The sequence below is a fragment of the Glycine max genome, chromosome 8, assembly GCF_000004515.6.
Source record: "Glycine max cultivar Williams 82 chromosome 8, Glycine_max_v4.0, whole genome shotgun sequence".
NCBI classification, from domain to species: domain Eukaryota; kingdom Viridiplantae; phylum Streptophyta; class Magnoliopsida; order Fabales; family Fabaceae; genus Glycine; species Glycine max.
The window spans coordinates 10,405,670-10,433,641 of NC_038244.2; the positions used below are offsets into that span (position 1 = coordinate 10,405,670).

Consider the following 27,972-nt stretch of genomic DNA (forward strand, 5'->3'; position numbering starts at 1 on the left):
GTTTGATTCCATATCCTATACTTTCAGTGAATCTACCATTTTTCTGAGTGATTTTCATTTGATTTTCCTTACCAATTTTCTGGGTGGCATGTGAAGGCACAAACCTAGCTACCAAAATTGATTAAACCTATCTTCACTAGAAATTTCACCTCTGCCTACCCCTGAGATGGGAAACAAAATAATAAGTATTGTTTTATTCACATGATCAGGAATCAAACTACTGACCATTGCTAAAAGAAGCCAAGCCACTGACGACTTGTGCCACAATTTGTGGGTGCCAAAATCATTATTTGAATACAAGAATTCAATACTTTATGTTGCCAATGAAAATAAGAAAAGCTTGCCAGGGATATATATCTTGTCTAGCCAGTACCAGAAATTTTTGGGTTCCCATAATTGGCCTTGTCCCTAAGTGCCATTGCCATCCTTGTTTCCCAATAAACATATAATACCTCAAACTATTAATTAATGCTTCTGCCTTCTAGGACGTGAATCACATCCGCATATATCACTCATGATCATGCATGCATGATGTTACAAGTGCTCGCAGCGTTGTTTTTATTGACCTCGTGCATTTTCGTTTCCTCGTTTCCCCAGTCATATCTACCTTTTCTTGATGATTTGTGAAGGTGACAAAGTATTCTTTGTAATATTCTTCAGCCAGCAAATGGGGTGGTGGATTGTGCTCTGAATCTCCGAGTTCCCATTCTTCAATATCCATGGCAAATTGGACATTACTTGCGCCTGCCATCGCCAAAGTCTCTAAAGAAATCAACATTGTCACTGCACTAGCTAGAAACAATTTGTTTTTGTTTTGTTTTTTGGTTGTGATGTGATGTGAAGTTTCTGCACAACAATTTATATAGATAAGGACCGTTTCCTGTTGAGAACTTTGTGCCCTCAACACATTTCACGTGGTTGTATAAAAATGAAATCGGGTGCGGAATAATAACTCTTGGAGATCAAGCTTAAAGTTTGATTATGCAGATGAATCACATGACATATATGGATAATTGAGGCAGCTAGCGATGCAAATTAATTAGCTCCATTTCTGACCTCAAATTTTCATCTTGAGACTATTATTTTCAGAGGTGAATTAATTTGACATCTGAAAGTCGAGTTGGAGGGATAAGTACCTATCATGAATGTCTCGAGAGTGTAACACTATTACCATTGAGAATAATTTCTAATACGGAACTCTAAATTAATGTCTAAAGTTATTTTCGTTCGTGTGTATTGGTGATATATACAATACAAGCTCACAAGTATATCGTTTCCTAAATCAGATAACGTCGTGTTGGAACTGGGACTAGTGAGACCGTATACATGACATTGTTTTTGAAAGCAAAATGATTTTTAACACTCAACAACCTCTGACACTTAAAAAGAGATAAAAAAAAATTAAAATTATTAGTGACATATTATGATGGAAAAAAATACATTGACGAGTGTTAATGAAGTAGTTGAAGAAATGAGATGTCTAAAAATATTCCAAAAACATTATTCAATTCACAAATTAGACAAGTAGATTATTTTTTGACAATGTTTTTGGAAATTCTTTTTTTTTTTCAATTATCCTAAGTAACATTCATTATTTTTTTATCACGTCATATTCTCTATTATATATAGGTATTATTTTTGTTATGAATTCTCACACACTATTTCGTGCAAAAGTTACTAGCGCGTTCTATACCCTCAAAATTCGAATCCATTTTGTGGCCGTCAGGCGTTAGCACACCATCATGTATTACCCTCCGTTTCGTGGCCGTCAGCACACCATATATGATATATCATATCCTTTTATTACCATTACTTTTCTGGCATTAGTCAACATTAATAATGATGCATCAAGTTTTATTCGACACCTAAAAATTCAATTTTGAAAGCTGACAATGACACCGGGTTGATGGGGTTTGAGATATGGCAGCAGCGGCAACAATTGACTCAATTCAAACGCACTCCAAAATCAAGAGTGCTACGATAACAAATGAAATTGTTTTTTAATGGACTTCACATGCATTGATAGTGAATACTGGCTGGTGCGTTGCAGGATGAGGACTAGTTCCTCTGAACAAAGAAAATTAGAAAACTGGATCATTTACGTGTGCCTTTTGGAATCTGCCATGCATGTTTCAAAGTTTAACATATGTAACATGTAAATTTAAATTGAAATATGCAGGATTGAACAAGTTTCGATTATGAAGTTCTGAATAATACCCATATTGTTTGAGATATCAAAGCAGCCTATAATAAATGTATTTTGCACCTCCCATAGTGTCTTCATAACATTTTATTAATTTATATATTTTCTCTTTGTCACTTTATTTAAATTAGTGATATTCACATTTTAAAAATATATGTGAACTAAGAAGATAAATGTAATAAATTTTAAAAACACTTCTACTAGTTTGAGAGAGACATGAGTTAATCCATTCCATAGTAAATTTTACTTGATAATGATACAGGCATACAGCTGATATCAAAGCCTATAAATAATAAATTATTCAAGTATTAATTCGTCATTAATTAGTTAATCCATTCCATAGTTATAGAGTTGTTTGTAATTGTACAGCAATATAGAAGATTCACGATGGTTTTAAACATATTAAGATTAAGTGTTGACTGTCAAAAAAAAAAAAGATTAAGTGTTTATTTAAGAGATTTTAAGATTAAGTGTTATGCTCTCATTTTATTTATAATTTTAAGTGTGATTAATTCATTTATTTTTGTGACAAGAAAATATTAGGTCAACTTCTTAACAACTTAATTTTGAAAATAACTTATGATAATTTGTCTACGAAATACTTATTATTATAACATTTGAAAACTTAATCACAAAAAGTCATATTTCAAATGATTTTTAAATATATTCAAGTTTGCATGTAAATTAAACTCTTCTTTTAAAAGTTAATAATTAAATATTTTTCTAGTATAACATAAAAAAATATTTTACTCTTCATTAATTTACTTATATTTATGACTTTTATTTTCTTAACAAGTACTGCATCAAATACTTGCAACAAATCTCTTTTAGATTAAATTAGAAAAAGAAAATTCCCATGCATCTAAATTATTTGTGGGAAGCCCCAAGGCCAAGTGTTCCTCCTGTGAAGAGTTGTTTTGAATGGATCCAAATCCAAATTCATCCAATCCATCAAAGAACCCTTCAGGTAACCCTTCCGCGGCCGCCGCCACCACCGTATCTCTCTCCTCTCCAAGCATCGGCGAATGCCCCTCGAACAGCGCCACGTGTCCGAGCAGCTTGTCCTTCCTCGAAAACGTGGTCCCGCACGAGCACTTCCACGTGGCCTCTCCCCGACACTGCTTGACGTGGCTCCTCAAGTCCGACAGCACCGCGAAGCTCTTCTTCCGACACCGCTCGCACAACAGCGTCTTGGGACAGTGGCTCCTCTTGAAGTGGTTCCTCAGACAGAACACTGACTTCAACGCCCTGAATTTCTTGTGCGTCTTGTTACGGTTGCATCCCTCCAAGGGGCACGAAAACCGCGTCGCCTTCAAGCGCGTTTCTCCACGGGCTTTATTCGCCAACGCTTCCGGGGTCTTGAACTCGTCCCCGTGCGCGCGCATGTGCATTCTCAGGTTGGCGTCGCGCGTGAAGCCTTTCCCACACACCTCGCAGAAGTGAAGGTGCTTGGCCAGCAGCTCCATGGCATCGAGCTCCACCACGTTGTCGTCGTCGTTGTTGTTCGGGGAGTCCAACGTTGGAGTCTCCGAGAGAGGGAGCGCGTTTTCCGAGGCGGCGACAAGGGCGACGCCGTTGGTGATGACGTGGCGAATGGCGGTTAGGATCTCGTTGGAGACTATGTTCATTTGGTGGTGAGTGAGGAGAGTGTGGGATTGGATCGATTGGGAGACGAAGCTTTGGACGGAATCCATTCGGGTGCTGAGTTGGGAGAGGTTGCGAAGGGAAACATGGAGGGACTCGATGCTGTTGATGTTTGAGAATTGTTCAGTGGCGTTTGGCATGTGGTTGGGTTGGTTAATTGCCAAGGGTTACTAATTAATCTGTATTCTCTATGTAGCTCGTTCTTGTTAATTGTTAATTTGTTGATGTGAGACTGAGTGATTTGATGAGTAAGATGATCCAGCAAACACTTCCATTCTTCTATATATATGGTATGATATGATGATGATTGTTGTACAAACTTGAAAATATAATTAGGGCACGATGCTTTTGTCGATACATGCAGCACGTGTTGATTACGTTATATCAATTGACACAAAACAGCAATGGTCTTGCAACTTTTTTGACTATTTTAATTACTAGCATTTTATTATTATTATCAGTTGTTAACAATGTTCTAAGATTTCTAAGAGTCAATCATTCAAATCAGTTTTAATAAAATATATAAATTTTTAGAATTTTAATATAATATCCTAATAATATTAAATAAAAAACAAAATAATGTGCATAAATTAATAATAAAAAATAAACTTCATATATAAAAGTATCATAAGTTATAATTTTTTTTTCTTTGCACCAAAATGATGTAATTTTAATTTTTTAATTAAAAAAAAAAGAACAGTATTAAGCGAAATCGGTTAACCCGACGGGGTTATTGGTTTTGAGCATATTTAATGATGCATCGGGTTTTAGAAATCGTTGGACCAAACACATGATCCATTCCCGATCAAACTGGCCAATTTGATCTGGTTTCAAAACACTGGTTGTTACACAAAAAGTCACGGTAATGATAATTGTTTTTTTAACCCCTAAGCGCATTAATTAAGAAACTAAAATAGAATTTAGTACATTTTATTAAAAAAAATTTAATTCTTTAATCAATGTTTGAAAACTACTGTTTAACATTTGCATTTTTTTTACTTTATTATTTTATAAATTTTATGTGAGTGTCCTTAGAAATTTTGAAGAAAAAATGATACTCCCACTTTCCTAAAATATGTCGTCTTACGTTTCGTTGTTTTATATAAATAAAAAGTTAATAAATAAATAAGAATAATATTTTTGTAAAATTAATCTTATTAAACAGATTAAAAAAATAATATTAATATTAGATTCAACAATTAAACTAACATTGGGAGACATCAGAGTCATTATAAATAAACATTCTACTTAACCCAATAGAATTTGCCTCGGGCTAAAAGATTTAAATAATATCTGTACGATCATTGTATGCTTTAAAAAAAAAAACATTTTACTCTTATAACTTACTTTTTTTTTTACCATTTTTTCTTCTCTAATTTATATCTTCTTTCTACCTCGATGCATCCCAAAAAAACTCAAGGAATTGTTGAATGAAACAAGAAAAGGTCTCATATCTCATAAGTCACATGTTTGAATCCCTACTAGTCTCTTTAAAATGAGATTAATGTAGTTATCTTTGCAAGTGTATTTCGACTCAAAAAAATTTCCTGCCTTAGAGTGAAACGGCATTTCCTCCTCCTAAATTTTTTCACTACCGAAAAAAAAATTCATCCAAAATGGGGATGGAAGTTTATGATCATTTTATTCTAATACTAATTATATTTTTCCTCTTTCTTCTTATCATATCAAATTACTTATTATATTTACTATTTTTTATTTTTTATTTTTTCATCTCTAATAGTATGTTGAGTTTTGATCCTTCTTTTCTCCATATGTGTGTCAACGAATTCAAAAAACCTTTGTAAGTTTTTTTTTCTCAACAAAAAGGAAATATCATTAAAGGGTACAACATGTCCATGTACAACATACACATGAAGCTATTACAAATAATCCCACAGAATAGGTAATTAAGGTGGTTGTAGATAGGATTGCACCTCGGGCCATGATTTTCTGAACTTGGCTCCAATATATATATATATATATATATATCAGATTGTAAATACTAAATACTTACTCTCCCATAATACAAACTATACTATTAAGTTTGTCAAGAAGAGAAAATGCTGCTGATTCTCTAACTAGGGTGTGGGAACACGTTATGCAAGCCTAAGAATTTTTTTAATAGATTCCCTTTTACATTTACAATTGTATTAATATTAATGAAATGACATGATCTTGTTTCTCTATATATATAAAAAAAAAGTATTAAGTCCCCACTTTATAAGTGTTCGAATGACATTAGCAAGTGTACTGATTCGTACAAATAGTATATAAAATGATAAGATCGAGTATCGTATCCGCAGGAAATTTGTTTCACTCAGACACTATACATTTAGTAAGCAAACATTTGTATAAACTAAAATCAAAGTAAATACCAAGTTGAATTCTGTACTATAGTCTATTTGAGTATAAACTAAATATTAGGATTATAGAAGCGAAAACAGTCAAGTAAAAAGCGTTGGGTTGTTTTACTAAGTTCTTCTTGATGTTATTATGTATTTTTCTCTATTTAAAATTATCTTCGTGTTCTTATGTTGAGAAATTACTCAAACCAAGACCCCTTTAGTGAATGAGCCTAACTCTCTTTACACTTCATCCTTGATCCCTCAACAAACTTAGCCTAAAAGAATTGCATTAAGTCTACAACATAATATGAACTAAATCTCTGCACTCCATTTCTAGACATACAGATTTCTAGCTTGCTCTATCAGTTCTAAGGCTTTAAAGCATTTCCCAATGCTAAAAATCCTAACTATATATATAAATGGGTGATCAAGCCACAAACATGTAAAAATAAGCATAGATAAAAGTAATGAACATATAAAAACAACATTAAATAGATAGTGGAAGAATATTACATCAAGGGTTTAGCAGAACTTTCCAACCATGAGGCTTAGCCTTCCATTACAACAAATATGCTCTCAATACAAGGAAGGAACAAAGTTTAGTGAAAGAAAATGGCAAAGAATGGTTGAAGATGTCTCCTTCACCCTTTAAAATCCTAACTTCACTCCTTTAACCTAAGCTCTCTTAGCAGCTCTATTTCTGTCGCTTCAGCTTCTCCTTGTGCTCTATTTTTTGACTCTTTCCCTCTAAAGTTTTCGCCAACTTCAGTGTTTTAATGGTTTCCTGAACGTTTTAACTTCTGAAGGCTCGCTTAGTGAGACTGTGAGAGTAAGTGAATTTTGACTCAGCAAGATGGGCGCGCTAAGCGCGAGAAGAGACAACCTACTCGCTGCGCTGTGCGAGCACCTCTCTGACTAATCCTCTTATAGGGTTTCCCAACGCGTTAAGCGAGTTGTATGCCTCGCTTAGCGGATGCCACTCACTGAGTGAATCTGTCTCGCTTAGCGAAACATCAGCTACTTGAACTTTCTCTTTTTTTAGCCTGAAACTGAAGTGATTTAAACATTATTCACAAAATGAGAATATCTAATATATAAAATCACACTAAACATGAAAATATGTACAATTCCTATAAAAAGAACCATAAATTGAAGGTAAGGCGCTAATTTTGTGCAAATATTCAATGCAAAACTAAGTCGTGAATAGCGACTAACAATAAGCGACCCTGCAACCATTTCCAACAAGAGTATTTATAGTTTCGATAAATCCGTGATTCAATCTAACCAGACCTAATTATATTGAATTGGGTTTTTTAAATATTTAAGTTGAATTCGATCCAATCCAATTAAGACCTGATCACATATGGTTGGATAATGGATTTTATTTTTTCAATCCAACCCAATCCAAATCATATTATTAAATTTATTATTATATATAAATTAATTATTAAATATAAAATACATTAATTTTTAACTCACATAATCTATTAAATCATTAAATTAAATCATCCATGATTTTTTCTTTAAGTTGCTGTTTTTGTTGGTGTCTTAATTTTATTTATGTTTTCTCATGTTAATACAATAATTTATTTATATCTAAAATAAAAATATCATATTAACATTGAAATCATTAATTCTATTAGTCAAATATTATTATGATTTAATCTTACTTTAATGCATTTAGTCACTATATATTTATAAAACTGTAAACAAAAATAAATTATTATTCTAAAAAAAACTTACTTTTTAAAAAATATAAAATAATTTTTAAATATTTAAACTTAATTAATTGACCCAACCCGATAATCATCCGGGTTGAGTTGGATCATATATACCAAAAAAAAAATTCAAACCAGTCCAACCTTTTAAATTTTGATGAAATTAGATAATAAAATTAATTAAATTGACTACAACTTAACTCGTGAACACCCTAATTTGGAAACCTCCCATCTTGATCCAGAGCTATATCAAAGAAAGTCTCTCTCCCTTTCCCTAACGTACATTAGGCACCACGTGGAGAAGACACCAAAAACTACACGCCACTAATTGCAAGTTTGTCTTGGTAATTGGTAGTAGGATTGATTTTGTATGGTTAATAATTTATAGGTGGATACTCTGATTAAAAAATATTCATTTATGGGTTTATTATTTATTATAAAAAAATCTGTGTATTATACATAGGGAGAGATTTTTTTTGCTGTAAATATATATATAGAGCTTAGTTTTGATGTATTGTGTTATTGTAAAGATTTTTAAATAATTAATTACAACTCTTTCTAATTATAATTTTAAAATAAATATTAAATTAATATTTTATGACTAAATGACATTAAAAGATTTATATAATTAATATATTCTTGTTTTGGAAGTAGAATCTCGACATCATTCGAACCCAAATATTTACATAATTCAGGAAAGTTGGGTTTTCGTGGCATCTTATTTATTCATTTTGAGAATCCCATACTTGATCAAGAACGACATCAAAATCGAGTCAGTAAACTAACTTCACCTCGGTAGGTTTTGGTCTAGTCAACTATGCTGCCTTGTGCAATTTTGTTCATTCTGTTCAATTTTGTTACTAACTAACTGTTTGTTATTTCTTAGAAATATTAGTTAAGTCTAGTTGTCTATAAAATATATTTTATTTTGTACGGATTAAAGAAGAGTTTTGTAATGTGGATTTATATTCATCAATAAAGAAAGTGTCTTGATTAATTGTGCTTTGAAAAGAATTCACAACAAATTGGTGTGGTGAGCGAGGAACGAAACACCATGACATCTGTGAAGTATGAGGTTGGAAAATTCACAGGCCAAAATGATTTCGGCTTATGGCGATCGAAGATAAGAGCATTGCTTGTTCATCAGGGTCTTGAAGAAGCTTTACAAGGTGAAATCACTCTTGATGCAAAGTTGGATGAAAGGGATAAGAAGATCTTGATGGATAAGGCTCACAATGCAATCATCTTGAGTCTTAAAGACAAGGTACTACGACAAGTCTCGAAGGAGAAGACAACAACTGAAATTTGGTTGAAACTAGAAGGTTTATACATGACCAAATCTCTGGTAAATCATCTTTATCTTAAACAAGCCTTATATTCATTTAAGATGCAAGAAGATATAAATGTGGAATCTCAATTGGATGTCTTTAATAAACTGATTCTTGATCTAGAAAATATAGATGTGACTATTGATGATGAATATCAGACCCTGTTACTATTGTGTGCTTTGCCAAAGTCTTCCTCTCATTTTAAAGAAACTCTCTTGTATGGGAGAGAATCTTTGTTCGGACAACCCTGAACTCAAAGGAATTTAATGAAAGAAATGAGCAAAAGGCTTCTGTGAGTGGTGAAGGTTTAATAGTCTAAAGGAAACGAACCAAGAAAGACAACCATTTTGAGAAAAAGAAATCAAAGCCGCAGTCTGGAAATAGTGAAAATGTACCTAATATAAGATGTTACCACTGCAAAAAGGAAGGTCACACTCGAAGATTCTGTCCTGTAAGGCAGAATGGTTGTAATTCTCATACATCAAATGAAAGAGGAAATGCAACGATAGTCCAAGATGGTTATGAATCTACAGAAGCTTTAGTGGTAGGCTCTGGGAAATCTGATGGAGAATGGATTATGGATTCTAGGTGTTTTTTCCATATGACACCAAATAAGCCTTGGTTTGAGAAGTTCACTCAGCTACACGGAAGGTCAGTGTTACTTGGAAACAATAAGCCATGTAAAATTTCAAGGTATTAGATCAATCAGGTTTAAATTTAATGATGGGATTGAAAGGATTATCCAAAAGGTAAGATTTGTTCCTGATCTTAAGAGATATTTAATTTCTCTTGGCGAACTAGACAAAAAAAGGTTATCTGTTCAGAGGTGAAAATGGCACATTGAAGGTCATGAAGGACTCAAGGATTGTCATGAGGGGTGTGAGGAAGCATGGCTTGTACTCATTAGAAGAAGAGATAGTAGATGAGTCAGTAGCTTCAGTTTCTGTAAAAGACATGTCAAGAACTGAGTTGTGGCACAGAAGGTTAGGGATTGCTAGGCATAAATCAATTGCTAGAACACCCCAGCAAAATGGCCTAGCAGAAAGGTTCAACAAAACCATACTTGAGAGAGTTAGATGCATGCTCTCAAGTGCAGCTGTCTTAAAGACCTTTTAGGCAGAAGCTATGACAACAACTTGTTTCTTGGTAAACAAGTGTCCATCTACAACCTTGAACATGAAAACACCATAATAAGTCTGGTCTAGTCATCCTCCAAACTATGTTTGGTTGTGTTCCCTATGCACACATAAGGCAAGACAAATTGGAACCCAGGGCCTTGAAGTGTTTATAGGGTATCTAGAAGGTGTCAAAGGCTATAAGCTGTGGTGTCTGGAAGATGGACATAAAAATGCATTATCAGTAGAGATGTGGTGTTCAATGAGTCTGAAATGGCCTACAAAACAACATCAAATACTAACAAGGGACAATTGGATCCAGGTCCAGAAAAAACAATGTTTGAGGTGGAACCTACTGATACAGCTCAAAGTAAACAAGATGCCAACATATCACCTGAGGAAGAGTGTCTAGAAGGAACTCAACTTGATGTTGAAGATGAAACAAATGATTACTTGTTGGCTCGAGATAGGACAATGAGACAGATCAAACCACCAGAAAAATTTGGTTATGTTGATCTAATGGCTTTCTCCCTTGTAGCTGCTAGTGAAGTTTGGGATGATGAGCCAAAAAGCTACAAGGCTGCAATGGTGAGTAAGGAAAAATTGAAATGAGGAAAAGCTATGGATGAGGAAATGAAATTACTCCATGACAACCACACATGGGAGATAGTAAAGAAACTAGTTGGTGCCAAGTTAGTAAGTTGTAAATGGGTCTACAAGATGAAAGTGGGGATTCCAGGAGTTGAATAGGGCAAATTTAAGGCAAGACTAGTTGCTAGAGGCTTTACATAGAGAAAAGGCATTGATTACAATGATGTTTTCTCACCAGTTGTAAAGCATAGGTCTATAAGAATACTCTTAGCTATGGTTGCAAAGTTTGATTTGGAGCTAGAACAAATGGATGTGAAGACAACTATTTGTATGGAGAGCTGGAAAAGGTTTTCTACATGAGACAACCTGAAGGATATGAAGCAAAAGGTAAGGAAGATGTTAACTCATTGTCAAGTGTACCAAATTTGTCACAAGTAGTAAAGTACTCGGAAGTCCGAGTGTCGAATCCACAAGGACTTTGTTTGTACTTAGATTAATGCAAACTTAATTTAAAAAGCAATAGATAAAGAATTTAAAATGAAGATAAGAAAATAATAGTAGATAAAATAAAGATTTAAAGATGAAATAAAAGATTTAAATTAAAAGATGATAAAGATAGAAGATAAAGAAAATAAGAAAATAAAAGTAAAAGATAAGAAAAATAAAAGGGTAAGATAAAGATAAGGAAAGATAAGATAAGAAAAATAAAAGATAAAAATAAAAGATAAAAGAAATAAAATCAAAATGTGATAATGTTGGGACCTGACCTGCCTTGTTTGCCTAGGATGTATGAGTTTATGATTTTTCTTTATCAATTTAGGTGATTCTATTCTATCCACATCTGTTCAATTACTTGCCATTAATTCCTCACGATGACAAGCCTATCTTATTTATCTATTTTTCAAATTCCTTTGCAAAGACTCAACAAATAAAATGCATGAAGTATGAATTCTAGATGTTTGCCAGAATGCATGGGCATAAAATTATCATTCTATTCCTAGCAATGATTTTCTTATGAAATCATTTCTTTTTATTCTATTAGAAGTTATCCTCTTCCGAGCGTCTAATCCTTAAAACCAATGCATGCATACCTTCTTTAAATCTTATTTAGAAGTTACCCTCTTCTAAGCGTCTAACCCCTAACAGAATATAAAGATGAATATTGTAAGATAAAATTAAAAAAGATAATAGAATAGAAAACACCTTTGCATTGATAAATAGTGAGTACATCATATATCACACTTGACTTTTAGGCCTGCTAGGCCCTAACTATGGGTTTAGCCACTCATGGCCATTGAGGGCTTTACAATGGATGAGGTATAAGAAACTGATGGGATAAGAGGGGTGAAAGAAAGAAATGGAGTAAATGAAACCCCTAGGAGAGGGGGGTTCTGTGGTGTTTTTTTTCCTACTTGGCTTGACTCCCTTTTTATAGTTGTTGTAGTGGACTTGGGTCTGGGGCTAAAAATCTTCCTTTTTGATATCTTTTGGATTTGTTCTGTTTTTAATCATATCTTCCTGAGACTTCCTGATATTTTGGATATTTTTTCGATCTTTTTCTCTTTTAATCTCTCATTTTCATATCTGCAAGTCATAAATAAGAAAAATATCAAATCTTAATATTTAAGTCATAGATAACTGCTAAATAAATATTTTTAAAGATATTTTCAATATATTTTTATTATCAAAATAACTCATATTTAGCAGTTATTAGAAGATCATGTTTGTAAGCTGAACAAATCCTTGTATGGTCTGAAACAATCTCCCAGACAATGGAATAAGAGATTTGATGATTTCATGTCAAGAATTAAGTTCAATAAAAGTAAGTATGACAACTGTGTTTACTTCAAATTCATTACACCTAATACCTTTGTTTTCTTACTATTGTATATTGATGATATATTGCTAACAAACAATGATAAGAGTGAGTTAGCAAAGGTAAAGGCTGAACTTAAAAGGAAGTTTGAAATGAAAGATTTAGGTGCTACCAGTAAGATTTTGGGATTTGAGATGAAAAAGGATGGAAACAAGAAGTACTTGTTCATATCTCAAGAGTCATACTTAAAGAAAGTGTTGGACAGGTTTGGAATGTCTGGAGCTAAGCCAGTAACCCTACCTATATCCCAACAGTTCAATCTGAGCAATGATTAAGCACCTAGTTCAGAAAGAGACAAGGAATTTATGGCTAAAATTCCTTATGCAAATGCAGTAGGCTCTTTGATTTATGTCATGGTGTGTACTCGACCTGATATAGCATACTCAATGAGTTTGGTGAGTAGGTTCATGTCAAATCCAGGAAAGGTGCATTAGCAAGCCTTGAAGTGGATTCTGAGATACATCAAAGGTTCACTTGGGAAGGGTCTGGTTTATGGTGGAGCTGATAAGAACAGTTATAGTTCAGTTGCCATAGAAGGGTTTGTGGACTCTGATTATGTTGGCTGCCTTGACACCAGGAAATAACTCACAAGATATATCTTTACTACATTTGGTACAACTATTAGCTGCAAAGCAAACTTGCAAAAGGTGGTGGCTTTATCCACTATAGAGGCAGAGTATATTGAACTGATAAAGACGGTAAAAGAAGCTCTTTGGCTGAGAGGAATGACTCAAGAACTCAAGCTTTAAGATCAAATCATCATAGTACACTGCGTTAATCAAAGTGCATTACACTTGTCCAAAAATTAAGTCTATCATGAGAGAACCAAACATGTGGACATCAAGCTACATTTTGTTAGAGAAGTCATCTCGGAAGGAGATGTAACTGTTCAAAAAGTTGTTACTAAAGATAATCCATTATGATCACTAAAGTGTTACCAAGCAACAAGTTCTATTACTATTTGGTTCTGATTCAGCTTAAGTAATTCCTTGTCCACTATTCTGTAAATAAAAAATAAAAAAATTAGTAGCCACATTGTTGATTCTTAAAAAAAATTATAATTACTGAACCAAGGTGGAGATTTATAGGTTTTGATCCAATTAACTATGCTGACGCACAATTCTATTCATTTTGTTCAATCTTGTTATTAATTATCTAACTGTTTAGTATTTTTTAGAAAGGTTAATTAAGTCTAATTGTCTATAAATAAACTTTATTTTGTATATATTAAAGAAGAGTTTTTGTAATGTGAATTTATATTCATCAATAAAGAGAATATCTTAATTAATTATGTTTTGAAAAGAATTCACAACAACCTCATCTTTATTTCATTTCATCATTGAGGGATCACCACTCAAACATTAAAATCTATATAGATATTTCAACATCACTGTGAAAACTCCTTAATACCGTTATGCTCAATCACTAGAATCATCATAGAAATAATTCACTTCTACGTCAAGATCTCACTGAATTGGATCTCCAATCTCTCTTGAACCCAATAATTCTAATTAAATTTTTATGTTCAAGAAATTTTTAATTCAATCCTATTCCGCCGGCGCCAGCAGCCATATCTGAATTATTAATTCTTAATCGCGAGCTCTATTTTTTCTTTTCCGATTAGCTCAATTCTCGAGACTTTTTGCCAATAAAATACAATAATATAATATAATGTAGTATAATGTATATTTTTTAAACTGTGTACCAAATATATCCTTCCTAAACTACAACGCGTTAAGAATTCAAGCTTGGAATTCAACATATTAATCGTAGCACATTCATCAATAAATTATTTTGCATTACAATTCTCGTAAGTCGTAGCGCATTCGCCAATATATTTGTCTATCTAGCTGGATCTATCCATCTTTACGGTCGCCATCGCCCATCAGGAACACACGCGGTCTTTTATCGTATAGCAAATCATGTTTTCTTAGAATCCAAATCCAAATCAAAATGAATAAAAATGGAGTAATGTTATATTATATGTTTTTAATATAGTTTGTATATTATTGCATGAAACTTACATGGATTATTAAGTGAAATGATTACACACACTCCTATGTTAAATTGATGCATACACCGTGCAATGTTTTTTTTTTTTTTTTTTTCTGAATCCGTGTAATGAAATTTCAAATTTAGAAAAAAAAGTATCCAAACCACCACCACAAAAATGTGTAACCACTTTACCATTATTATTGGTTTTGTGAAGAAAAAAAACCACCATCACAAAAAAAAGTAAAGTGTTACACTTTTTAAAAGTTAATGGCAACTTATAATTTGATTAAAAATTAAGTTTAAACTAGACAACGTGAAACCTGATTTCTGCTCTGTAATAGTATTATATTTTGAACGAAACCTCAATGATCAAAATCAAGTTGAAGACTCGCTTTCTCACTTCCTTCTTCGAGGAGATTTGGTCATAACAGACGGCCAACTTTTGTCTTTTCTTGCTCCTTTACTATTTTTTTTTTCGTTTAAACAAATATTAGGTGCATGTATTCATCTATAAGAGTGTAGATCTTTTAAAGTAAAATGGTATAATATTTGGTAAAATAACTAAATTATTGATAAGTTTAACACTCAAACTGTTGATCTGACCACAGCAGATCAACTCTTATACTGTACATACCTATATTTATTCAATTTCATTTACTTCATTATAAACAAATAGCTTGGCATAGTACTTCAAGTATAAACTATGATCTTCTGTCAACAAATAAAAGTTAATCTTCGTAGAATAAATTTGAGACACTTGAAACCATACTTTTGAACATAATTTGCAGCTCGAGCAGAACATATAATTTTTTTTACAAAAGATAGCTCAATAACAATAGAAGAAATAACAAGTTAAATGAAATGGAATAAATATTTTATAGGAGATAGAGTTTTATTGTTTATTACTTATTATCCTATTAGGATTTGAAAACCAAAGTCATTATCTTTCATTTTTTTCATCTTATTTTTCTCTCTTAGAAATTAATTCTAAATAAACTTGTCCAAACAAATCCTTATTCAATTTAGTCATATATATTTTATAGGAGATAGAGTTTTGTTGCTTGTAACCATCCTACACAATTTGAGCGGAATTATCTGTTATGAAGGATATATCTGGTCTCTCTCTCTCTATAAACAGTAACCTTTGCATTTTTTTCATCTGTTTGTGGTGAAAATGAAAGAAAAAAAAAACTGCATGTCTTCAACAGTCAACCAATTAAACACGGGCTCGCACTCGCACTCCATCATGCAATTAATTCCACAATCAATCATGTTGAATTTTCTTTGAATTCAAGGGCCTTAATACTGTATGTTGAAGAATGTGCATATTTGTACCAAAATGTGTAACATGGACACTGAGGCTGTAGGGAAATTCCAGGGATATTAAACCATCAGAAATATCTATACCAATGAATCTTGATGAACACAACAACACGCAATGTTTACTATGTTGAGTACAGCATCTACATCTGATTTCTCCATTTTTACAGGTTCAAAAACCAGTCAGGCTATCTACTCTGGTTTTGCAACCTGCACATACCGGTCCCTGGACCAATTTTTTATTTGGTCTGCTATTGTGACTTGTGAAAACCCATCACTTCTAAGACATTGTTCAAATCTTCATAATTTTCGTTTTGGTTATTTTTTGAGATATGTTAGATTATATGTTTTCAATATTGATAGTGCATGACTAATCAATTATGCATGTTTTGTAGTTTGTAATGTATTTTTTAACTAGAGGTTTCTCATTTAATTGTTATGGTCCATACGTGATTTTTTTTAAACACATACGTGACTTTTGTTGCTCTATATAAATAATGTTATTTTGAAGGATTGATTATGACTTAATTAGTTATTATATTTTACAGTTGGTTAATTTATTTTAATATTTATCAAATAAAAAAATTATATTTTGAAATCCATATAAAAATAAATTAAAAAAATAACAAACTTATGGCGAAACTACAACAAAAGAATGAAAAAACGCCGTCTGTGGGGATCGAACCCACGACCACGTGGTTAAAAGCCACGCGCTCTACCACTGAGCTAAGACGGCTTTGTTATTAAATTATTCACAAAGAAATTAAATTCATAATCGTAGCATTGGATTGCAAATGTTACTTAAGAAGTCTCACCTTAGATAAAAATTGGCAAGGATCTCGTCACGTAATGGCTTAACAAGTCATAGCTATGCTGCAGTTTCCTACTGCTCGAACCTCAATATCTGCCCAATATTAAATGGAATCCCCATCATCTATGGGTATAAGTGCTTTTTTTAATCCTACTACGTACAACTTCCACCATAATCCTAACAAATGGTTTTTTAGATTCTGGTATTACCTCTCATATCTCTTCCACATTAGATATTTTTCAGTAATTTTTGTTCTTAACAAGAGTCTATTTTTTGTAATCCAGGACAACCAAGTTTTGAGGAAGATTGTTATGGTTGAATTACACCAGGGCCTCTTCTTCCTTGAGACGTGATGGCACAATGCCTCAATCAAAATCCTGAGCAATTGATACTATTAATCACGTTTTTAAACAGGTTGTGTACATGCTGATTTGTTGAGCATATGGCTCTCTAGATTAGGGCGTGATCACACAGTCCTAAAAATCCTGTGCAATAAAATCCCCGTTGAGATCCCTTCATCTTTTGATTCAAAGTGTTGTTTTGTATGCCCTTAATCAAAATTCAAAAGATCGTCTTTGGCTTCTAATACTAAAGTCTCTACTTAGCCATTTGATCTTTTATTTTGTGATATTTGGGGGCCATATCAACACCCCACACATGATTGCAAACGTTTTTTTTTTCTCACACAATTGTTGATGATTGCAGCCGATTCACTTGCGGTTATTTGATGCCAGCACATATCTGAGGCTTCCTCGTTAATCGGGATTTTTTTTTTCCTTTGTGAGAACGAATTTTGACGGTTCAATCAAGCAGTTCGAATAAGCAAAGGAGCTTCTCCTTAATGACTTGTTGCAATCAGTCGGCACAGAATCTTTCAAACCCTTCATTGATATCAAATGAAGAACACTCCTTGCAGAATTTTTTAAAATTACCTGTTTCCACGTCACAAAAATGAATAGCACAGAAATCCCAGCATGTAAGTTGATAGATGATGTTATTATAGGAAATTCCTATATATTTTTCAGTTTTAGAGGCATTCCCAGTAGAATTTCACTTCCCTTATTTCTTAAATTGCAATCCTCCAACTGGCTGGCTCTGTGGGATGAATAAAAATGGAAAAAATTGATCATCCACCCAACAAAGTTCAGATCAGGATAAAAGAAAGTAAAAGAGGAGGTTGAAAATATAGGTAGTAGCTCCCCAGATGAAACATTCCAACCGTTTGTGGCCAACGTATTTGAAAAACAAACAAATAATTAATAACCAAGCAATTCCCGAACCAGGATAAATGCAGACTAATACGAAGAAAAGAGAACATATTGCTGAAGTTCTCATGGAAGCAACACACAGAAAACTCATTACTACACTGAAAATGAACATATCCAAAACCATTTCAATTACCAAAATCGCATTAACCTCAAGTTCTCAACATCAATTTCCTGAAACAGAACATACCTAGACTCAATAACATCCCAGCCTCACATAAAAGAAACAAAGAAGGAAACAACGTTGAGACGCAAATCAAATCTCCTTATCCTCATTTTTCAAATTGGATATCTCAACAGTCCCAACCCTCTCATTCTCCGGCAAAACCGACCAATTGGGAGACTGCACCGCGCGCAGCCACCGGAAATCATCCACATTGCTCCAATTTCCGGTCTCGGCGTCAAGACCGGCGCCACGAAGATCCTCCTCAATCCCTTCATAGTTCAAACAATACGGCGCAAACCTGACGCCATTACAGTCCTCAATTATCGGCCTGCTCCTAACCCTAAGGTAGAAATCGCTTCTTTTGGCACCGTGAATCCGAATCTGATGCGACGCCAACACGAAGACGCAACCCTCCGCTTCCTCAATGAGAACCGACCCCGTCACGGGGCCCACGTAAACCCTAGAATTCTTCAACCTATGAACGAAAAGCGCCCTGACGGAACCTATTATCCTGACTTGGCAGGAATCGAGATCCGAAACGGTGAATTCCCCAACCTCGGATCCTCGAAAGTCCGAAATTAAAAGCTCAGCGGTTTTGTTTCGGAACCCCGGCGAGTCACGCGGCGCAAGGCGCGTGGAGAGTTGAGGGGGTTGTGTGGGTAGTGGAATAGCGGAATCCTTGTATTCTTTCTTGGTGGTGGGTTTATTTTTGAATGAGAATTTCTTTTTGGGGAGAAGTTGGGAAGTGAGGTCGTCGAGGGAGTGCTTTAAGTCGGAGACGGTTTTGAGGGAGGTTCGGACGTCGTAGGAGGGTAGGGAGTAGGAGTTTTCGGCGACGAATTTTTCTAAATCGGAGATTGATTCGGAGATTTGATTGAAGTGGAGTTTGAGGTTGGAGGGGTCGGAGGAAATGGATTGGGATTGGGCGAGTTGGGACTCAATCGAGGATTTTAAGTGGGTGAAGCGTGAAAGGATGGAGGAAGTGGAGGATTCTGATGATGAGGAATCGGGGTTTTGCGAACGGCTTTGGGTGCGTTTGGAAAGGCGTTCCAGCATTGCTAAGTGCTTCTTCTGTTTCTCCGCCTCCTCCTCCTCCTCCATTGCTCTTTTACTGTTTCACTTTACCTAATTGGAAATGATGGATTGATCAATATAATAAATAGAGAGATCTGAGTGTGTGGATGAATACAGAAGCTAACCACAACTCACACACGGCTACCGTGGACTCTGTGTAGTTGTGCGTCTTTTTGCATTTCGAGGACAAGCGTGGCAACTTTTCCAAGTGCTTTGGGCTGTTACACATTTTTATTTAGATATGTATTTAACTCATTTTTAAAATATTAACTTGTGTTAACATTTTTGAAATAAAGAATATTAAAAATTTGTTGGCAAACATGAATGGTTTTTTTTTTAAAAAAAAAAAAGATTTCAATTTAACTTTGCTGGCAAAACAATTGTTATTTCATGAAATTATAGTTATGGATTGCTTTAGTTCTAATATTTTTCTCTTAAGAAAAAAAATCATGTAGTACAAATTTTTTATTTATTTTTGTCCTTGTTTATTCTCACATTCTCATCATGTCTTATACATTTGATTTCAGTCCTTGTTTATCGTGGTATGAAAGGTCGAGCTTTGCTTGTGTAGTTCTCCATCAATTCTTTCAAGTTAAATTGTACTCTTTCTGCATCATTATTTGTTTTCAATAGAGTTTGATGATTAGAACTTTTTTCATTTCTAAAATTATGTTTATCAAGAATCATGTTTCTTAAAAAATCATAATTTCCGAGAATGTTACAAATGTATCTGGTATATTTAAAAGATTCGTAAGAATGTTATCATGAATATAGCTAAAAAAAATCACCTCCATTAGAACCTTGGTTCTCTTGAAAACCTTAGGACCTTAGGTGATACATCAATTTCATTTCAAAGCGTTAAGATGATAGCTAAATGATTTTAGACAACTTCTCTGTTCCAACTAACGGGATTGAGAATGTAGGCAACAAAATGTTCCAACTTCACTGCTTACAATTACCTAGACCCACAAAATATTACAATTACACCTAGATGTAAAATTTCACTACATTCACATGAGTGAAACAATTTATTTAACTGAAGAATTTTTGTTTGATTCTCATCATATATAAAAGTTTGTTGGATCAGTGATAATCATACGTTGCAAGTGAGATTAATCTTTAATCCAGTAGGTTGAAAGAAAGACACTTGTGGTCTCTAACCCAAACAAAAAAAAATTCATTTGCTTACTATTATGAGTGAAGTTTCAAAACAACATAATTTTGTTAAGAAGTAATCAAAAGGAACCTATAACTAATCTTAAATAATAGCTACAATACACCACCTTCTTCCTCCCACTATCCCTCCACATGGCGTGAAAAGGCACAAGTTATTGAAGCTGAGATTGCAGATATATAATTTGAAAATAATCTTGTTTGATTGGGGAGTGAGCCTGTAGCAGAAGTTACTTTACCTAATAAAACAGTCATAGGTTGAAAAACAAACATATTGGACAAGACTTACAACTTCGAAGGCCAAGACTGAAAAAGGACGTGGAACTTTTATAAATGAGATGCCAAAGTGGAAAGATATAGCATGTAAACAACTGATGTCTTGCCAAAAAAAAAAAATAGCCAATTTAATATTTTCCATGGAAAATATACTCCAAGAGAAGATGAAGGAGTTAAGAAGATTGAGAACAAGGTATCAACCAGGAAAAGAAAATGCATACACAAAGCAAACACAGAATTAGCAATAGCCAATAGAATCATCAAACAAAGTAATCAAATTAAGGAACCACCAAAAGTATTCACACTCTCTGCCGTGTCCATACATTAAATAGCCAAGGTTCTGAAACCATTAACATAATTTACATTCATACAAGCAAGCAAGTGCAAGGTAGCTTAATTACAATATGGCAAAACCAAGCTTGGAACATAATCATAGGAGCACATTGGCACTTTGCCGTCGAAACTTCCAATACTGTCTATTCTATTATCTCTTCGATTATGGAGAACAAATTCATCATACACGCAGTTTGCCAGCAACATCATATCATCATTTTCAGAGATGCACAAAGGCGTGGTCGGCAACCAATCTAATTCGTTAGTTGGAGAGAGTTGAAAATTCAGATAACTTACATTCAACAACCGAGTCCAGGATTTTTCAACTCCAAATTGCCTCATTAGCCAAACAACGAAATGGGTTCTTCTCCTGTGAGTGTAGGAAAGAGACAGGCAACCCTTCAAAACCCCAATCTTAGGAGGATAATCAGGAACTTGAGAAACACCATCAGGCATCGACAAATATTTAAAAGTCTCCTTCTTTAGATCATATGAAAAAATTACTAATTGATGGACAGTGACATTGTTCCATTCATAATCAATACCCAACATGCGAAATGCTAACCAGTTAACGGTGCCACTGACAAGATGTCCATCGAGTAACCTCCGACTAATGGGAAAAGCAGGGCAAGTTAAAATGTTTATCCAACAAGTATCTCCCATACAGTGAACTTTCACCTCCCAATTTTGCGATTTAGTATTGAAGACAAGTGCCACCACCTTGTAAGTGTCACTCACATCATCGTAACCAAACCCAAACTTCACATAATCCTCTAAAAGCATATAATCGCGTCGACGGAGACGTAAGTGTGGAGATTCTTGGGACGTGATCCTTGTGGCTGGGTTCCAAAATCGTACCCAGTATTCAAAATTACCTCTGCCACTAACAGTAAAAAAACGCAAGCAAATCAAGCCATTGCAGGAACCTACGAAAGAGTAAACATCATTGAATTGGTAATGATCATCATGAGGAGCGGGTGATGGATTCTCCTCAAGCAAACGAAGTACGGAGCAAGGTGTGGCGGCTCTTTGAAGACCGTCGGTTACTTTTTCATCATCGTCGGGGGGATCTTCTTCTTCTTCGGGCGTTAACAGGACGTGGGTGTTTGTGGATGACCTTTGAAGGTGCAATTTCACGAAGGTGGGGTGGAAGATGAGGGAGTTCCAAGTTTTGGAAACGCACTTGAAACGCATCAGAGGCTTCACCGGAACCCATGACAGAATCTCCACTATCAGCTCCTCAGGAAGCGCTTGTTGGGCCTTCGCCATCGCCGTCTTACACTGGCTGCTCTTTCAAAACCCTAGCGGAACAGAACTCACGCCTGATTCATCAGTTTTTGTCTTCTCTATAAACAACATGGAACGGTTACAAAACACTTTACAGGCTTCGATCTGTTTTTTTTTTTTTACCATTGACCGGTCAAAACTATCTGTTTGACCAGCCGGTTTAAGGAGACGTGTCATATTCCCCTTGCATCTCCTTCCTGAAACTTGTTGCTTCTATTGCAGCCAGTGAAACAGAGAGAGAAACTCGAGTGAAAAGGAGAGACAGAGAGAACACAACACTGTCTTCACGTAGATTTAAGTATTATTTTAAGGTTAATTATTTTGTAATATTTTTAAATTAAAATTACAATAATAAGTTAATAACATTCCCTGGTTTCGTCCATTTTTACTCGATACTTTTTTTCTTTCTATTTCTATATTAATCCTCATCATTATTTAAAATTGCAACGTACATCTCTAGTCTCTACAAAGGATATTGCTATAAATGTTTTAAAAAAATAAAGAAATTATGTACAATCTTTAAAAACTACAATGATAATTAATGTAATTTACTCTCTTTTTTAGCAAATAGTAACATCTCATTCATGTGTGAAACATAAATTATTTTTTTGATACAGAAACATAAATTATTTTATTTATACTCCAATAAAAATTCTATTTTACTAACCAAATTAAAATAATTCTTCTCAACTTAGTTTTAAAACATCATGCTCAAGAATGATAAAAAAAAAAAAACATGCTTAATCACATAATTTTTGAAAATTAGTTACTCCAAAGTCAATTCGAACACGTCTTCTATTATTGGCTGAAGAAATCCACGGGGAAATTAAAAACCTTGTCATTGAAACCCTACCTTTACCTTGGCTTAGGCACTTGATTGAAAAATAATGTAGAAAAATAATGTAAATAATGTAAAAAACTTGCCCTTTCAAAAATAGACATGCATCACCAATCTGATTGACAAATTGTCACTTTGAAACTCCAAAAAATGATAGTCATTCATAAAACAAATTAAAAGCAATTTTTTAATGGAATTGAAAATTTGAATTTTAAAAAAAATGTTTTACCTAATTTGAAGGATGTGAATCATGTATCTTTTGTCACAAAATAAAAGGCATGAACCTTCGGGCAGGAACAAACATAAATTACTACCATTAAGATAATATTATACACGTGACAACCACATCCATTTAAACAAGAAAATTATGACTGAACAATAATTTTAACCATTGAACTCTGTAACTTGCATATTTATGTGTAAGCTCATGCAGCTTTTTCAGTTTCTGCAGCTTCTGCTGCTGCTTCTTCCTCCCGAAGCTTCTTTAAAGACGGAGGTGGTCTTACAACAATGCTTTTCTTCCATTTTTTATCAAGCTTTCTAGACAACCTCTTATTGATACCCTCCTCAATTTCTCTTTCCCGCTTCACAGTAAGCATGCGAGCAATCTGTATGGATATTTGCAGTCACATTATCATTCACCCAAAAAGTAACATAGAGACAATAAATGCAAAGCATTATGCAGACTCCAGAGACTGACCTTATTTGTCAGTAAAGCCTTCTACTTCTAGTATCAATTCGTCATCATTTGAAGTTATACGTAAAGGAAATACACTAATAAATTATAAAGATGAGGCTAGACCAGTATGGCCAGATTGAAAATGCTCTTCCCTCTTTCCATTAGGCACATCTTGTATTCAACATGCTATCAAAGCACTGTGATCCAAGTGCGCTGTTTGATTAGATAGTGGCTTTAAGAGTAAAAACAAAATAAAATGATTGCAAAACAAGGACTAAGATACAGAAAAAGATTGACATGTTCATCTATTGACACAGAAACTGAAGTGCATCTAGCAGAACTCATAAACATGCATATAAGAAAAATACCTGATCAAGCAAAAGAAAAACCTAGTTCAAGTACTCCTACATGCATATCTATTTCTCACAGTATTTTCCTGCTCGTAGCATAGAGAGATGAGATGCTAGAATTTTATTGTTGAAGTAAAAGTTGGCAGGTCTCATTATTTAGATCTACGCCAGAAATTGGAATCAAATGTAGGGGTGGAAGGACCATTCAATTCATTAAAGGGCATTGATCTCTAGGCCTCTTTACTTGGCCAATCACCAAGCATAGAACATAGTAGTGTCCTTTCTGGATTTAGTAGCCGATGGGTATGCCAAGCCCAGATTACCATGAAATTAACTGCTGGTCTTACTCTGATAAGGTCAGCAGCTGTCAGCGACAAATGACAATTTGTTTCTAAGTGAGCCCTCTCACTTCGGAGACCCAAAGAGTTCAGACAGTATGGAGTAGGAGATTCAAAATTATGACCATAGATTGGATTAATCTATGTGAACCTAACCAAACAAAACTGAGTTATCAAGCCATCATATACAGTGGCTGGAATGGGAAAAGTAATCCATAAAGATGGAAGAAGGTAATAGATGAATTAGTATATGCAGAATTTGTGCACCGAGCACGTCAAGTTCACCCTTTACCACTTCATGAAGTAAAACATATGATTAGCTGAGTACATGAGTTATATTGCTTAAGGGTGCATTTGGATAAACAATTTAATTATCTGTGTTTACTCAATAAGCTCTTATCCTATGAGGACCTGTATCATAAATTTAACCATAAAACTTACTAAAGTTAAAAAGAGCTTAATTTAACAAGTTACACTAAGAAATTTATTAAAATAAACTCAAAGGAACTTATTAGAGTTATAGGCTATTTCTAGAAGCTCATCATAAGTTCAGCAAAATGCCCCCCTAAATTACTAGCGAATTGGAGCCTTTCACCTTGCCATCCGGTGTTCAATTCATTGTTGCACCCGATGAAATTACCTTCTAGTTTCAAATTTTACCCTAAAAGACGAGAGAAAAGTAGGATGTGGGTCTAGGCTTCTTTCCTCTACATTTCTATTTACCAAACACAAGCGAAGCTAACACTAGAGTAAGCTTTCGACTGCAATTGTAGCTGCATTTATCTGCAATATCAAGGATTGCAACAAAACCGCACCCGCAACGTCAAGGTTATTTTGGGTCTCCACAACCACAATTGTGGCCACATTGGCCAAATTTGTCCACAATTTCAAGGATTGGAACAAAACCATGCCCACGACAGCAATTAAATACATTTTCAAGGTAATCGCACTAGTTGGTTTCATTATAAATAAAGCAGAGAAAACCAAACTAAGTTCTCTCACAAACTCCCATAGCCCTAGCTTGTTATTTTATTTAAATTTCAAAAGAGTTTATCATCAAAATCATGACAAGAGAACTTAAACAACAACAAAGAGTGAAGCAAAAACTTGTACCCTCTTGCGCATGCGACCGAAATCGCTGGACTTGAACTCGTTGCGAGCCGATTTCTGAAGGCGAAGCATGACAAGCTCGCCCTTAAGGTCGACAACCTCTTCGTTAATTCGTTCCGTAGTCATTTGTCTAATTTCCTTCAATTCCTCCGTCCTCTTAGACATCACCACCACCGGCACAAATGAGCTGCGCTTCGTGGGTGGGATGGAGCATGTGGCAGTGCGACGGAGCTGAATGCCATTGAATGGCTTTGGGAGAAAGGAAATGGTTGAAGAAGAAGGTGAAGCAACTGAGAGACTCAACATTCTCCTCTCTCTCTCTCTCTCTCTCTCTCTCTCTTCTCTTATTACTAGCGAAGTGGATCCAGAGTGTTGCAGATAAGATGCAGCTTCGTCTTCTTTTATCGGCTACCCTGCGCTACCCGAAATCTCCCTTTTAATATTCCTCTTTTTTCGGGGAAAGAAATAATAAATCATAACTATTTTTTCATTCCTCTTATTTTATTAAAATTCGTTTTGGTGCTTTCTTTTTTAAAATAATTTTTTTTTGTTTTTTTATCTCTTAAATTTGATTCTTTGTTTATTTTTTTATTTTCGATATTATAACAATTTTAAATTTTTCTTTATACCAATTCAAGACATCAAATTAGATCCAATAAATTTACCTACATAAATTATAAATCACAACTAACGTTCAAACTAAAAAGGATAATAATAGATTATTCAATTTTTTTTATTATTTGTATGACTCGATTTTAATATGATTTTTAATATGTTTATGAGTATAAAAAATTCAAAATTATGTTCAGAAAAATTATAATTATTTAAAAAAATGTGATGATGATCCAATTTGAGTAAAAAAATCATAGTCATAGTTTGTTAAAAGCATAAGAATTAACTAATATTGTATTCATTATTTTTAAGGCTTCATATTATTTTCGTATTCATTCAATTGGATTTAGGAGAGCAAGGCTAAGTTATGTCATGTAGTCACTTAAATTTCACAAAAGTTATTAAACAAAGTGTATTCATTGACATGTACTTTAAATCTAACTTGAGTTTACTAGTTAACTGAGAACTAGGCTATGAGTGGGTTGAGTTAACTATTGAATCATATATGTTATTGGATTAATGTGACATAATCAAAATTATCCTAAAATTGGATTTCAACCTATGAAATTCGATTTGTAATGGATCATATGTTCATGTATATTATAAAATACAAGAATAATATGAAGTCTTAAAAAATGATGAATGCACTATTAGATCATATATGTTATTGGATTGATGGTACATGTGTTGTTGTTGATTGCTTCAATACTAAAAATACAAAAAAAATGAACATACTAGAAATCAAACCTATATCCATGTAACAATCGTTTCCGATATAAGTGCAAAAACTAATACATATATTCATATTTTGGTTTTAATATTTCTACCCATTAATGCAGTTTAATTAATAACCCATTGGTTTGCTCATCTAGAATAAGCTTTTCCTTTCTTAAAATTTGATTAATCCTATAATCACTACGCTAAAACATGTTATTTTTTATGTCATATAGGAGCTTAGTAGGTAAACACATTTATGTTTGTGCACATATGTCAGATAGTAGCCCCTACTATAGTCTACTATCATTTGTTCACAATGGTCACAATATTCTCCTAAAAAACAATTATAACAATAACATCTCCTCATTTAGCCAAGTTGACCATAAGCTTAAGATTGTTGTTCCTTGCCAATATTTTTTTGGTGGTCGACTTGTCATGCACAATTTTTTTGACTAAGAAAATAAAGTATTTGCCCTTACAAGTTGACACCATTTTTTTTTTGTTAGTGTCCTTAATAATGATATGAGTGATCAAGTTTAGAAGTGACATTTATGTTTGCTTGTATGACTATATTTCAGTTGTTGTTTGTAGTTTGTCCATGATTAATTAAGGAAACTTCTTGTTTAAGAACTTTGATATAAACTCACAAGAGGGAAATATTTTTTTTTTTGCCTATAACTATTCAAGTTGTTTATAGTACTCGTTAATTAGAAGTTTAATGTCATTATCTTTTGTCATCTCCCAACAATAATTTTCTATCACAAGCCTCTACTTGTGAACATCCCCGTGATGTACTTCAAGATCATAA

General features: G+C 33.8%; 4 protein-coding genes, 1 long non-coding RNA gene and 1 other non-coding gene across 6 annotated transcripts; 1 reads left to right on the forward strand and 5 right to left on the reverse strand.

The window, feature by feature from the left end:
• Positions 1–3,011: 3,011 nt before the first annotated feature.
• LOC100781980 (protein SENSITIVE TO PROTON RHIZOTOXICITY 2) lies at positions 3,012–4,229 on the reverse strand. Its single transcript, XM_003532772.4, has one exon. The coding sequence runs from the start codon at positions 3,985–3,987 to the stop codon at positions 3,031–3,033; it is 957 nt and encodes a 318-aa protein (XP_003532820.1). The 5' UTR covers positions 3,988–4,229; the 3' UTR covers positions 3,012–3,030.
• A 12,570-nt stretch (positions 4,230–16,799) lies between these two features.
• TRNAK-UUU (transfer RNA lysine (anticodon UUU)) lies at positions 16,800–16,871 on the reverse strand. The gene has a single exon. It is a non-coding gene; the product is annotated as a tRNA-Lys (tRNA).
• Positions 16,872–16,979: 108 nt separating this feature from the next.
• On the forward strand, positions 16,980–17,507 carry LOC121175295 (uncharacterized). The gene is made up of 2 exons (XR_005892552.1): positions 16,980–17,148; positions 17,231–17,507. It is a non-coding gene; the product is annotated as an uncharacterized lncRNA (long non-coding RNA).
• Positions 17,508–18,319: 812 nt separating this feature from the next.
• LOC100812076 (tubulin-folding cofactor C) lies at positions 18,320–19,665 on the reverse strand. Its single transcript, XM_003531298.5, has one exon. The coding sequence runs from the start codon at positions 19,476–19,478 to the stop codon at positions 18,468–18,470; it is 1,011 nt and encodes a 336-aa protein (XP_003531346.1). The 5' UTR covers positions 19,479–19,665; the 3' UTR covers positions 18,320–18,467.
• Positions 19,666–21,241: 1,576 nt separating this feature from the next.
• LOC102662775 (F-box/kelch-repeat protein At3g23880) lies at positions 21,242–23,250 on the reverse strand. Its single transcript, XM_006585207.4, has one exon. It carries the CDS (start codon positions 22,500–22,502, stop codon positions 21,294–21,296), a length of 1,209 nt encoding a protein of 402 aa, XP_006585270.1. The 5' UTR covers positions 22,503–23,250; the 3' UTR covers positions 21,242–21,293.
• A 300-nt stretch (positions 23,251–23,550) lies between these two features.
• LOC100527233 (putative 50S ribosomal protein L29, chloroplastic) lies at positions 23,551–26,245 on the reverse strand. The gene is made up of 2 exons (NM_001249836.3): positions 25,839–26,245; positions 23,551–23,966 (listed from the first exon to the last, which is right to left on the reverse strand). The coding sequence occupies exons 1-2, from the start codon at positions 26,139–26,141 to the stop codon at positions 23,784–23,786; spliced, it is 486 nt and encodes a 161-aa protein (NP_001236765.2). The 5' UTR covers positions 26,142–26,245; the 3' UTR covers positions 23,551–23,783.
• Positions 26,246–27,972: the final 1,727 nt, after the last annotated feature.

Excerpts from the sequence above, each read along its gene's own strand:
- LOC100781980 (XM_003532772.4), bottom strand. The coding sequence starts at position 3,987 with ATGCCAAACGCCACTGAACAATTCTCAAACATCAACAGCATCGAGTCC.
- LOC100812076 (XM_003531298.5), bottom strand. The coding sequence starts at position 19,478 with ATGGAGGAGGAGGAGGAGGCGGAGAAACAGAAGAAGCACTTAGCAATG.
- LOC102662775 (XM_006585207.4), bottom strand. The coding sequence starts at position 22,502 with ATGGCGAAGGCCCAACAAGCGCTTCCTGAGGAGCTGATAGTGGAGATT.
- LOC100527233 (NM_001249836.3), bottom strand. The coding sequence starts at position 26,141 with ATGTTGAGTCTCTCAGTTGCTTCACCTTCTTCTTCAACCATTTCCTTT. Across the intron at positions 23,967-25,838 it reads TCGGTCGCATGCGCAAGAGG|ATTGCTCGCATGCTTACTGT; the intron begins GTACAAGTTTTT and ends ATATCCATACAG.